At 39.6% G+C, this 13,845-nt stretch overlaps 1 protein-coding gene across 6 annotated transcripts in view; it reads left to right on the top strand.

Annotated features, from left to right (window-relative positions):
- Window positions 1–89: 89 nt before the first annotated feature.
- The window catches only part of clasp2 (cytoplasmic linker associated protein 2), a 28,812-nt gene continuing 15,056 nt past the window's right edge, over window positions 90–13,845 (top strand). For 5 of the 6 annotated variants that reach the window (XM_055156967.1, XM_055156966.1, XM_055156965.1 and 2 more), the window contains exons 1-15: window positions 90–165; window positions 1,277–1,374; window positions 5,866–5,936; window positions 9,769–9,906; window positions 10,971–11,044; window positions 11,113–11,205; window positions 11,284–11,429; window positions 11,507–11,642; window positions 11,722–11,792; window positions 11,872–11,931; window positions 12,049–12,126; window positions 12,203–12,370; window positions 12,474–12,514; window positions 12,750–12,902; window positions 13,665–13,682. In XM_055156967.1, the coding sequence (XP_055012942.1) occupies window positions 103–165; window positions 1,277–1,374; window positions 5,866–5,936; window positions 9,769–9,906; window positions 10,971–11,044; window positions 11,113–11,205; window positions 11,284–11,429; window positions 11,507–11,642; window positions 11,722–11,792; window positions 11,872–11,931; window positions 12,049–12,126; window positions 12,203–12,370; window positions 12,474–12,514; window positions 12,750–12,902; window positions 13,665–13,682 (1,408 nt within the window). In that variant the 5' untranslated portion in view covers window positions 90–102. The remainder of the gene's footprint in view (window positions 166–1,276; window positions 1,375–5,865; window positions 5,937–9,768; window positions 9,907–10,970; window positions 11,045–11,112; window positions 11,206–11,283; window positions 11,430–11,506; window positions 11,643–11,721; window positions 11,793–11,871; window positions 11,932–12,048; window positions 12,127–12,202; window positions 12,371–12,473; window positions 12,515–12,749; window positions 12,903–13,664; window positions 13,683–13,845) is intronic. The other variant, XM_055156964.1, reaches the window with a different exon arrangement.

Genomic DNA, 13,845 nt, shown 5'->3' with positions numbered 1-13,845 from the left:
ATCAGCTGTCTGTCTGCATGGTTTGTTTGTTGTTTTCTTCCTAAATGGCTGTAATACTATATTCCACCACTATATATTTTTTATCTTAGATATGGGTCTCATATGCTGAGCCTCAGTAAACTTGTCCCTCATCTCTGCTCTTTGACTGGAGACCAAAACCCGCAGGTAAGTCTCTGCATACCACAAGTGATCCGTTATCATTTTCTATTTGCTGCTTCTATGCAATATTTGTTATATTTCATCTCCAGTACCAACCAATATTAGCACAATATATATTTTGGCTGCAAAGTGTGAAATTGAGCACATTTGCACATATATTACATGTACATTAATAATACATGCATGTTCATTTTAACTCATCTTTTTTTTCTTAATCAGCTACATCTGTTTTTTACTTTCCTAGGCAAACAAGTAATCTGCATAAAAGTTATAAGTGTAAATCAATTAAAAAGCCAACATTTTCACTCCAGTGCTCAGTATAATTTTCAACTGTAAGCCTAAAATGCCTCCAGTGATACATGATAAATCATTGCAGGATTGTAACAGTTTTATGCCCCTTTTTTCTGAAGGCAATGTTGTTTCATCTGTTTTAGGCTGAGTTCAATTTTACAGACATTTTTCTTGTAGCAGTTATCTCATTATTACTGTCATTAGCAGGAGATGGGCTCCATAAACCTCCTTGCTGAGCTTTATTGCTGAATCATAAGCATTGCATGCACCCACCTATTAACCCACACAGCCCAAGCTTCAAATCTGAGAGAGAGAGAGGTTTGATTTAACCTCCTGTGGAGTCTCATCCCAAAAACAAAATCTGCCCCTGCCTTCTACCCAATCATTATCTGCCCACACAGCATCTCAGCCAATCGCCACGTATTAATCCCGCCTACTCTCAGCTGCACAGATCCCCTGAACACAGGCTCACTGTCCAATCACTGCACTGTTCTTCAAGTCACATCTCTCCCTTTAAAGCTTCATAAGGACATTAACATTTTCATTACAAGCAGTTTTTCCTCTTCCATTTTCAGACAAATAACCGCAGTTGTTATGAGGTAGTTTATTTTACCTGTGCATCTGAATTTGTGTTTTTTCTGCACTCCTCCCTTTCACTGGCTTTTTATTTATTTTAAGCATATGTTTTTTAATAGTGTTTATTATTTTTTTATTGAGTTTTTCTGCATATAAACTCTGTTTTAATCAAAATCCTTGTCTAGGTTGTGTTAATCTAAAGTGAAAATTGAATCTTATTATAAGTAATAATTTGATGTTTTGTCTTAAGGTTCGTGAGGCCTCCATAACAACATTGGTGGACGTCTATCGCCACATTGGTGAGAAGGTCAGAGCCGACCTGGCAAAGAGAGGACTGCCTGCTGCGCGGTGAGTTGATGTCATTTCTAAGTTTGTGCAGTGTTTGATATTCCTCTTTCTGTCTGTGTCCTCATCCATATCTGGGAGGGGTGATGTGTTAAGGCTTGCAGCATTGGCGCTCAGTCTGTCCCAGGCCACACCATGCACCACTGTGCCCTTGACACACACAGAGGAACTTTATCCAGAACACAATGCTGGAGAGAGAGAAAGAGAGAGAGACTGGTGGGGTACAATGGCATTTGGTCTAATTCTCCCCACCCCTCCCCAAAAAATGAAGACAGTGCTGTTTGTTTTTTATTTAACAAATATATTGCTACAGAAAATATCACACACACACACATATATACACACACAATGAACCCTAATGTAAATGTATAATATGGCTACAATTAGGCCTGTAACGATAATGAATTAATTCGTACGATAACTTTTAACGAGCTCAATAACTTTTTTGGCCGCAATAAATTCTATTTGTATGCTTGTTTGTTTTCCTCATAAAGAGGGTGAATGTTAGAAGGCTTCTATCGCTCTCTGACTCATCTCATTTAAGCGTAATGACGCTTGAACCAATGTGCGCTGTGTTTATCCACACAGCGGATGCGCGCGTAGCCTGAGTGCAGAAAGCGCCGCTATCTGTGCGGCTTACCATGAAGCCGCAACACAAGCTAGCGCCGCTGTCAGAGTGACAAAACAGTTCATTGCCGAGTGCCAACACAAGTCACAATGCCAAATCAACACAAATGAGGGGGACACGTCTCAACAGCCACATGCGTCAAATGCAGCGAGTGCACAAACAACGAGAAGAAATGGCTCAAACTCCAACAGCCGATAAACCCATACTCGAGTGACCAACTAGTCTAGCCCCTGGGAGAGCCCGAAATCCACTGAAATCCCACAAGACACTGACACAATACTGGACAGGACAGTGCCTCTCATAGCAAAATAGCATCCTGTGTCGCGGATTAATACGTACATTTAAATGACCAAAATGACAAGGCTCACAGCAGCAGCCACAGAGAGAGTGACTACTATGTACCAATGTAAGTCAATTACATTAGGCTAGTCCTATGTTAACAAGTCTGTTTTATTTAGGCCTATTTTTGGTTGTCTTACAGTTCCTGTGTTAAATGTTATTTAGAAAGTAAGGTTTATTGATCTTTGAAAGAGTGTATTTGCATTTTTATTCCATGGTCATTATAATAGATGAAATTGGTCTCAAAATGTCAATATTATCGTTTATCGCAATAAATTCTTCGTCAATTAATTGTCCAGCAAAATCTGTTATCGTTACAGGCCTAGCCACAATATATACAACAAGCAAAGCAGAATGAAACTAGTTAGTCTATATAAATCATAGAAGTTACTAATTCAATCACTCTACAGAACAAAAAGTAACAAAATGCCCTAATGGTGCAAGACAATGTGCACACATTAAATATTAAGCACACAAAAATATTCAATTTGTCATTTATTGAACACTTATTGAGACAGGCCTGTTTTTAATCATTTAAAAAGATCCTTTGGTGTGGTTAATCCCTGATCGTCATGGTTACAGGCTTTGGTTAGGAGTTATTTTGAGCACACATGTCTGCTGTGAGATTGCAGCAGTGATGTATGCTGACTGGTCAGAGTCTATGTGTGTTGCTCAGGCTGTGTCATGCTTTGCTCATATTAAGTATGTCAATCTCCAATGTAAACATTCTGACTGCGTAGGAGAGAAGAGGGGGGGTATCTGCAGTAAGTGATTATAATGATACTCAATATGAGACCGAGTCAAACTAACTATATATTTCAGTGGGGTTCCTTATTGAAATATGCCGCATTTACAAGGCGAGATTGTGTGGCTAATTTTAGGCCATAAAAATTAGATTATTGAGTATAGCTTTTAAAAAATTGGCTATCAACCATGTAAAACAATCAACTTTATAAATCTTTCAGCAAGGGTATACAGTGATATTTCTGCACTTTTGTGGGCTCTTGTACAGTATTCCAGATTATATTGTTCACACTTGTCTGTTACTAAAACCTCAGTTTATCATCTAAAAATTTTGGCTCATCTTTGTTGGATTGCCCAGTATATTTTTCATCTAGATAATTCTGTCAATATCGTGTATAATGTAATGTATGTGGCTTTCAGTGGTTGTGGTACAATGTACAGTGAAACAAGTGCTCAGTGGAAAGCACAGCAGTGTGGGTTGATATTCGATCTGTTGCACTGGATCCCAGCCGGATAATATATCACTTCTGTTACCAACGTCACAAGTCTTTTTGCAGAAAAATTACACTAGTGCATCTTTATCATATTTTTCTAAAAAAAAAAAAAAAAAAAGTAGTTCATTGCATTATATTTTTTTATTCTTATTATTTTAGTTATTGTCTTTTTAAGCTCCAAAACATCCTGTGGCCCATTTGACACTAAAAGGATGTGGCTTTAAATCTCTTGGCACTTTCCAAGAGGTCAGAGGAATCACAGTTACATACTTATGTTTAGGAACTGGCAATGGATTAAACTTGCACACCAGACATTTACTCAGTTAGTGGCTCAGTGAGGCTTAACCCTTCCTCCAAACCCTCTTGCACCTGCACAGTTTCTGAATGAAACTGAAAAAACATTTAACATTTAAACATTTAAATCTCTCTATTGCAAGGGTCTTTGTTTAAAGTTGTAACAGCTAATGTATTGAGTTTCCAGAGAGACTGGTTAGGACTGAGCAAATGTATTTGAATAAAAAAATGTAATCAAGAGTAAATCATTTCATCACCAAGGATCAGCTTGGGTGATTTTAATCAAGATCTTCCCTCAGTAAAGGCATGCGTTTTGGATTGGAGTAGAGTTCAGATGTGCAGACAAAATCATTTTGAGCATGTATTGTTTATGTTCAGGAAATTAATATTGATATATTAATTCGTTTTTTAATAAGACAAAACAAAATTGAATCAAAATTTGAGACTAGTCAATAAGAGGGAAAAATTATCATGGTTTTTATTTATTTATTTATTTTTTGCATATCACCCAGCCCTCAGACAGTGGTGATAGGTGGGAGAAAAATGAGAAAATGAGCAGAGGAGTCCATGCTGTCAGTTTGCTGCTTAGCCCCTCCCCCTCAGTAGTGTCTGTGTATAGAGCAGGGGTTATGTAAAGGGTAACTCAATCTCCCTTAACATCATACTAACTGCCCTACTTGACAGCCTCTCACACAGGGACAAAAAGAGGCGTCCTGAGATTTACCTTGTGGTATAACCCTGTAGCATTACTCTCAGGGCTGTGTGCGCTCTGCAAACGCCTCATGTGTGACAGGAGGTGGTGGATGTCGCATGCTCGTAGCCTGCTTGGGTCTCTTCTGTTTGGCTGCCTCTCCCCCCTCCCGCGGTGCTCCCTCCCCTTCAGAGCCACTGCACCATGTTTGATACAAAGAGCCCAGAAGAGCCGTGGACCAAGCACTGTCACTGGCATGCAAGCTAATGCTACACTGCACAGCAACGCACCAGCCTATTAATAAGCCCACTGGGAAATACAGAGGCGAATGAGACCGACCTATTTCTGGATTTACTTATAAAGAAGAAAATTGACATGTTAAAGATAAACTGGGAACCATGTGAAAACCTGCACAGCTAAGGAGTCCGCTACAGCGCTAAACGCCACTTATCTGGAGCTCCTAAGCGGTCTGTCGCTTGGATTGGCACCGTGACACTTGAGACAGGCTCAGACTCAGCGGTGTGTATTACTCCTCATGTTTGCATACAAGGAGCCATACAGTATGTTTGGGTGCTGTAGCTCGGGTTGAGGGGGTTTTGTTGTTGTTTTCATGTCACCTGTTCATAGGGTGGATCCTGATATTGAAGAAAAGTACATGTGGATATTTTTCTTGGGATTCTCCCTGAAGCAATCATTTTATGTTTTTACAATCCATCAGAAAAGTGCTTGAACGTGTCTAGAAATGTCATCAAGTCTTGAACATTCCTCTTTTGGCTTTTTATTTTCTTTTTATAATTAAATTATGCCTTCTATGTCTTAAAATATGTAATGTAAACAAAATGAGACATTTCTTCCTGTGCACAGCCCAGACTTAAAATACTATTATTAATGTTGCTATAATTCTGTAATAGATCCATGATACTCAACACCAGTGCCTCTGTTCATTTTCCCAGGGCATCTGAACCACTTGAATGCTCCGTGGGGGTTTTATAGTCTGAGTGTGTGTTGCTAAGCAGAGGTGATGTGGGATAGTGTTGTTGTTGCATTACTGAACAGGATGCCAAGAGACCTGCTGCCACCAAAGCCTCATGACTTTGACTGGCACGGTGGACACACCCACTGCCTGAAGGCTTACACACTCAGACAGCTGATAGTCACCACTTTCACTTCGAAGTTTCTGCTGCTCCTTCAATGGATGTTCTTTCTATACACTTATGATCATGTATAGTTTGTCATGTATTAACTTGCCATTCATGGTCCTGCTGTACAAGTCTAATATGCATTTATATTTGTGTCCTTTGCAGGTTGCAGACAATATTTGCCCGGTTTGATGAAGCCCTGAATTCAGGCAACATGGCTCTCAGCCCCAGTCACGGTCAGTACAAACTTAGTTTATTTAGACATTGTTTCTCCTACTTTTGTGACCGTTATTTTTTTATTGCTATAGTTTTTGAGAGATCATTTATGTTAAATAAACTGGATTTATCCTACTTCATTACATTGAACTTAAAGGTTGTGCATGAATGGTGCAATGAAGTTGTCTGTCAGTCAGCAGTGATATAAAAGCAAAGATGATATAAAAGCAGCCTCTCTGAACTCATATCCCCCCAGGGTTGTGGTGAGTCTCACACACTAGTGTTTATCATCACAATCCAAAAATGTTTATTCATTTTATGCATTCACTTGCTATTACTGCTTTACTTTGAACTTTCTGCACTGCTAAGAGAGAAAGTTAAATCGCCTTTTAACCTCTATCAGGTTATTTATTTACCTGGAGAATAATTTGGCCACAAACCTTCTCTGACTTGTACCTGAAATGAGGGGGCAACAGATGCTCAGTGAACCTTGGCACAATGAGTGTTGGCATCTGCTGCCTGTAATGTACTTACTTCCAAGCCCCTCATTTAAATAAGTATACATAACATTTGAGGGATTAATTGCCTTTGTGAATTGGTTTTGTAACTTTCTCATTTGCTCACTGTCACTTGTAACTTATGTTTTGTGCCAAGCCACTCTTTCGGATTCAGACCTAGTGTGTCCTCGAGCTGTTTCGATTTGGGCAGTTCTTAGTGATAGAAGTGAGGCAGATGTGGAGTGGAGATGCAGAGAGGGGTTGAGGAAGACTGAGGCTTGTTGGAGGAAGCAGAGTCACTGAGCTGTGCCTGTCACTGCCCTCCCCTGATTCACCATGACAAAGACAGAGAGAACAAACAACAACAGAAGGACAAAGGAGCGGTCACTGACAATATGACGGACAGGAAGAGTGTCTACTAATAATTCAGCATAGCTATGGCACTAGGAGAGGATGCCCTCTCTGAGTGTGGTTAATCTAGCTGTGGATGTTGGCATTCAGACAAAGGCTTGTAAACATATGGCTCAAAATCAGCTTAAACTTTCACCCCACATGCTCTGGGCCAGACTCCAACTGTGTGGCACATGTAACTAGGGCAAAATGAACTGCCCCAAATATATCCAGTGCTGTACAGTAAGGTGTAGCCACTGTGACTCACTGTTTTGATTTTTCATGTGCCTTTAGAAACAATACCAGCATAGTTTGTTTTTATTCAGTTTAAATCACATGATACCTGATGGCCCTGCCTTGTACATATTTCTGTTCAATGGCACTGCACAAAGTTCAGCTCTTGCTTTTCTCTGCATGTTTTTTGAATATAATCTGACTAAAGTAATGTGAAGAAGCTGAGACTTTGTTTTGTTGCAAACTGGCCATCGGGGGCAGCGTTCCTCATATCTCCACATCGAAACACAAATGCACACTCATTGGTGTTCTGCCTCAGATGTGCTCGTTCTGCCTCAGTGCATCTTCAGCTCTGCCAAGGAAACAGTGACCTCATTTACAGACCAGGCTTGTGGCCATAGCAAAGCAGGAAGTTCAGTGTTATCGGTTATCTGTTCGAATCGGACAATTATGACCCAAACAGCTGCTCTTCTCCTTTAAGAAGCAAAATTTTCTTAAGTTGAGCTGAAATTGGAGCAGGCTCGCTTCAATTCGAGAAACCAGCCCTAAAGCTTGTGCCTACCTCTCCCTGTCCTAGAAATTTTCTATGAAGCTTCTCGAATAGCTGAGAATGTTGTCTTTGTTAGCAAATTAATTGTTGTGGTTGATATGATGTGATATGATCTGATATTTGTGTGGTCATAGGTTGTTCACTTGACCCAGAAAATGCTGCTTGAAACCTCTTTAAGACTTTGTTTATTGACCAATTCTCTTAAACTGCGTTTGGGATCTGTTTATCTGAGAGAGGAAGTGCTGCCATCATGTGGATGCAGCTTAGTCCTTATTGTAGAGGAAAGCAAAATTTTTTCACTAAATAAATGTCATCCACTTAACAGGTTTGAGCAATTATATATCTCAGTCTCTTGCATATTTGTTAGAACTGTTTCACCAACCATGTAGCAGAGACCGATATTCCTTTTTGCTCAAAGACTGGAATCTTCATCTATGTTGCCATGGCAACACTGTCTCCATGTCTGTTTCAGCATCAGTTTTAAATGGTACTTTTTATCAGTCCTAGTTGTGCCTCTCACTCAGTTCCGTCCCTTTTCATCTTCGTTCAGTTGTATTTTGTAAATAACACATTTTGCTCTCCATCTTGCGACTGCTGTGAATCGTTTGTTATTGGTCAGCTTTGGTTGCTATAGAAACGGCATGTGTGCTCAGCGTCTCTCTGGGTGAAGGGCAGAGTGAAGACACCAGAGACTTCTCTTCTTGGTCTGATGAGACAAAAGCTCCAGATGCTAATAATGCTAGCACAGTTTATATTTATCTGTGCTTTCACTTAAATATAGAAGTTGGTCATCTTGATACAATTTGGTTTTATTTGAAATTTCATATAAAATATTGGCATAAATAGGAAACTACTACTACTAAGTTTGTGTGTTTATACTACATCGTCAAAGATAGCAAAAATATCTAAGCTAAATCTTTTCTTTTAGTCTGTCTCTAAGTAAACTGAAATCACTTGTTTTTGCTAGTTTCAAAAAATATGATTAACCAAATAATCTTGACATCCCTAGTTGTTTGTTGCAATAAGTTGGGGTTCGCAAGTATGGCTATACAAAGACTCCCTGTTAATATTCTTGGGGTGTCCGTCCATGTTGTGTGTCCCTTTCTCTCCCTCGACACATTCACATTCATGGAGCTGCTGCTGCCTCCGCACTGGCTGCACTCTATGATGTCATCTGTGCTCTGATTGGCTGAGAGCAGGAGCAGAGATGCTGGCCGAGAGAGGGAGAGAGGGAAGAAATGTAGGAGAGAGAGAAGGAAAATGCCGGCACTTGTATAGGTGGAGGGGTATTCAGGCAGTAATGTTCAGGGGTGCATGAATACTGAACCCGGGTGTGAGGATGCAGTGACGTTGGTGTGTGCATCTTTTTTGGGGGTGCAGCACCTCGGAAAAGGGGGGGCCTCGTTGCCACGCCCTCTCAGAAGCATGAGACGCCTTATCTGCCAACGCATCTGTGACTGTAAGTGCAGAGATGAACTGGTTTGTTGTCGATATCTGTTTTTTCAGTGAACATGTGCCATCTCTCTTATTGTTTATTTTTCATCTTGTTATTGCCTGAGTGCATTTTCAGTAATGACAAACCTGCAATGTTTGTGACATTTGTAGGCCTGATGCTGTTTTTGCATTGTGTGTGGAAAAGTAAATTGATGTGATTCAAGGTGTAGGGTGGTGGCTTTGGCGCATTTCATCGCTGGTTGTCAGGGCGACAGCAGTACATATGCATTCCTATGGTTTAACATTGTATTGCTAAACCAAAGCTTTTATGAAAATAGTTTTCTCCCACTCTAAATGTCTCTTTAAAATCACACTACTTCTAGCATCACTTTAATGTGTTTGTTTTGAATGGAGCTTCTTTGCAGAATACAGGGATGACCTGTATAGACTTCTGTCAGTCACCAATTGTCTGAGTACACATGGTAATCATTAAGTTGTAGTTTTTGCTCTTTAAAATGCTACGTGGTGTGTGAGTGTGTAATTAGTATTGATTTATTTGTTCCTGACCAAGCTCTCAGAAGGATCCATCCTCCCTGTTATACTGCCTTTTGCAAACCCTTTTCAAAGGGTGAGATGGAAAGAAAATGAATGCCTACAAGTCCCTCTGAATAATCAAATAATAATTATTATTTTTAGCAAATCAAAAGATTTTAAAATAAATGTGTAACTTTCATATGTCTCTTTCAGATCGTAGCTTTGACGATGATGACAGCGTGGATGGGAGTCGCGCTTCCTCGGCTCAGGCCTTCAAGGTCCCAAAAGTTCCCAAGAAGCCGGCGGAGTCCTCAGCTGCTCGTAGACCCAGTGCAACTGGTGGCAAGCTAGGTATTTGATTTAAATGTTATTTAAACTCAGAACATAGTGTAGAATTTATTGCTTTCAACAATGTGAATTTAAGGGATTTAATGTACAAAATTTAAGTATTGTTTTTGTCAGATGGGAACATTTGTTAAAGGAAAGCACTAATTTCTTTGTTAGTCACCACTGTTCTTTAAGTGGGTGTTTAAAGTGTTTTTAAAGTGTTAAACTTCTCTCTGAGGGTCCTACTACAGTTAAAAGCTTGAGTGTGTTGTTTGCTCATTTTTTGCTCATATTGATTTGCTCGGTTGTGGCGATTTAAAGCCATATGTCTTTCCCAGCGCACTACTACAGTTTCTCATCTGTCTGTGTCAGCAAAAGCATGTACATGCAGCACTCTCCCGTGTTGCATCTTGTTACATGTTCACATACATGCTAGATTCAAGAGCAGGACACAGCCTTCTCAACTGGAAGTAAAAAAGATTGTTACGTCTTATTGATTATGTAGAAGCAGACATCAAGGGCATTGTTACAAATGGATAAATCAAACACAAGACAATGTAGCCCTTTTCATATGACTATATTGAGTTGTTTATAAGACTAGTTTTCTTGACAGCAAAGATTGGAGGCTTTATTGTTAGCATTTGGATCAACATGACAAGACTCCCACACACGTTGGCAACACCAACCAACAGACCGAATATCAGTATTTGAGTTTCTACAGTAACTGTCAGAAAAATCTGCTGTAGCATGTTCCTAATTTATGATATTTGCAGTTTTGTCATTTTTCCCTGGGTATATATTTTGTGTATAAGTACTTTATGTACAGTTTTCTATTTATGAGGAGCTTTATGTCTAAATTCATTCTGAGAGCAGTTTTAATGTTGTAATTTTTAGGGTATTGAGTCCCCAGAGAGATGTGATTGACGTTCTTGTTACTGTCAGGAAATCCATTAGTGACACAGCCTGCTCTGACAGCCGAGGACCCTGTGTTAATTCAATGTTTTGAATTAAATCAGAAGCACAATTCTAACAGGGCAGAAATACCATTAAAGATCACACCACTGTAACTGATTATTTTGATTTGCCAGTATCCAAAGAAACTGCTGGTGCCATTGATGAAGAGGACTTTGTTAGAGCCTTTACAGACGTCCCCACTGTGCAGGTAAACAACATGCAGTTATATTATTACAGCAATAACTATTAGTTTAAAATATATATACTTTTATGTAGATTTATTCAGCAAGGGACCTTGAAGACAACCTTAATAAGATCAGAGAGATCTGTTCTGATGACAAACATGACTGGGACCAAAGAGCAAATGCTGTGAGTGTACATTATATTAATTAACTATTTATGCACAGATTAACCACCCTAACCATGGTTAATCATGTTTGTCTCTAGCTTAAGAAGATACGCTCACTGTTGGTTGCTGGTGCAGCCAACTATGACTGTTTTTACCAGCACTTACGGCTCCTGGATGGAGCCTTCAAATTATCTGCTAAAGATCTGAGATCTCAAGTTGTCAGAGAGGCCTGCATTACTGTGGCGTAAGTTTCAAACCAGCTGTCTGAAAAGAAAAAGATATTTTTCTAACTAAAACTTATTCTTATTCTTGTTTTCTTAGTTACCTTTCATCGGTGCTGGGGAACAAGTTTGATCATGGAGCTGAAGCCATTGTCCCAGTTCTGTTCAACCTCATCCCAAACTGTGCCAAAGTCATGGCCACCTCTGGTGTGTTGGCCATTCGCATCATCATTCGGGTGAGTTCTCCTTGCATACACTTTTACTGCTCAATTAACTGATGTTTCTTTTCCTGATTAATCTTTTTACACCCCCCAGCACACCCACGTCCCACGACTTATTCCTTTGATAACTAGTAATTGCACATCAAAGTCTGTGGCTGTTAGACGGTAAGATAAAGCTTTCTAATAATGTATTGCTTTTTTTTAGTAAATAATAATAATAAACTTAAAAATGTATTATTTTCAGGCGATGTTATGACTTCTTAGATCTTCTTCTACAAGAATGGCAAACACACTCGCTAGAGCGGTAAGTACTTTTTGCATAAATGTATCAAATAAACCAGTAGATTTATCATCCAGTTGTTTAGATACTGCAGTTTTGTGTCTCTCCCATAATATGATCATGTTGCCTTGTTTCTCTCAGACACACTGCAGTTCTGGTTGAAAGCATCAAGAAAGGAATTCGAGATGCTGACTCAGAAGCCAGAGTGGAAGCACGCAAGTAAGTTTCTCAAAATTGCATCATCTAAAATGAAATTGGTGTGTTGGTTTTAATATTTCGATGCTTTTCTGCTTAGGGCCTACTGGGGTCTCAGGAACCATTTTCTAGCAGAGACCGATGCTCTGTACAACTCTCTGGAGCCGTCGTACCAGAGAACGCTCCAGTCCTGTTTGAAGAGCTCCGGCAGTGTGGCCTCTCTGCCTCAGAGTGACCGCTCCTCCTCTTCCTCACAGGAGAGCCTCAAGTAATCACAAATAGATTTAGATTTATTAGCGGCATAGTTTGCGATATTTACAAACCTTGTTAAAATAAAAAAGTGTTGACCTACTTTTCTGTTTTCTCCCCAGTCGGCCTTTATCTTCAAAGTGGTCAGCAGCTCCAGGTCGAGGTGGGTCAGAATGCTCAGACAAGCAGTCCATGATACATATGTTATGTTTTTACTTAATGAATGCACACTCCAAAATATGCACAAACTCCATCCCTCACCCCCTCTGTTTGTGACCAGTCCTCTCCCCATTGTGCTTCGTTTGTCCTACCTGTTTATATATTGTAGTACCTGCATGTCTTGTGCTGTACATTGTATTGTATATCATCACCTCCCAAACCCCCTCCTTTCCCATCAGTCACTGCGGGGTCAAAGGGCAGGTTGTCGTCAGCCGCTCTCCAGCGTTCCCGTAGTGATGTGGATGTTAACGCGGCTGCGGTGGCTAAGCAGCGACACGTGGGACAGTCGGGAGGGGCAAGCCGTCTGACTGCTGGCTCCTACTCCTCTCTGGGTAAGGGCCTGGTCAGCATTAGACATCAGCAGATTGTCAGGGAGAGCTAGTTTCTGAATAAACAAGTGCAGAAAATCAAAGCAGTTCACTTTCAAACACACTGCCTGATCACTGCTCCTCCTTTTCTCACCATCTCACAGTATCCCAGTATTTGTGCATGTTCTGTGATTAGTCGATATTGTGATGCATTATCTCTGTTGCATGAATCTATTTAGAAAATATTCATGTACTAATAACATGCCCCTATCTTTTCTCTTTTTTACCCTTCTCTTTATCTCTATCTTTCTCATTATTTTCTGATTTTACCTTTTTGTTTTTAACCCCTTTTATTGTTTTGTGACACCTTTTCTTTTGTCCTTGGTTTGTTTTATTGCTATTCTTTCATATTCTCTGCTTCTAAAGATGATGCCTCTGATAAAAAGGATGGTAAGATCATCGCTCAACTACACAAAATAACCTTACAGTTTGTGTTTTCCTAATGCTCTCATTTCCTTTTCAATCATGTCTCTATGCAGTATGTGGCCACAGCGCCCCCTTCTGTCAAAAAATACTTCTAGAAGGATGTTTTCTATGCCTTTGCAATGAAATATTTAACACATCTACTACTGCTAGCATGTTACTAAATTGATAACTACCTAATAATGTAATATACAATGTAACTATTAGAATTTTATTCATTTATAGGTAAAACTGAAGTTTACAGTAATGTCAGGTTATAATGAGCTATTAAAGTGTACCCCTTGATTCCTCTTGTGTTTATAGGGACCAAATCAGACAATGGTAAGACTGTAGTCAATTTTTAGTGTTGTGTGAATATAAGGTGTTTTTTTTTTAACATACAGTACACTCATGGATGCATAGTTGTGTAAATTCTAATTTAGTAAACACTCAACTATTTAGCAATACCCTTTATAAGGTTGTAATAAATTGGACACATAAACTA

This window comes from Boleophthalmus pectinirostris, unplaced genomic scaffold (genome assembly GCF_026225935.1).
Source record: "Boleophthalmus pectinirostris isolate CB_2022bp ecotype Guang Dong unplaced genomic scaffold, ASM2622593v1 HiC_scaffold_21, whole genome shotgun sequence".
Classification (NCBI taxonomy): Eukaryota; Metazoa; Chordata; class Actinopteri; order Gobiiformes; family Gobiidae; genus Boleophthalmus; species Boleophthalmus pectinirostris.
Note: the sequence above shows the minus strand (reverse complement) of the source record. Positions and strands in the feature narration are given on the sequence as shown.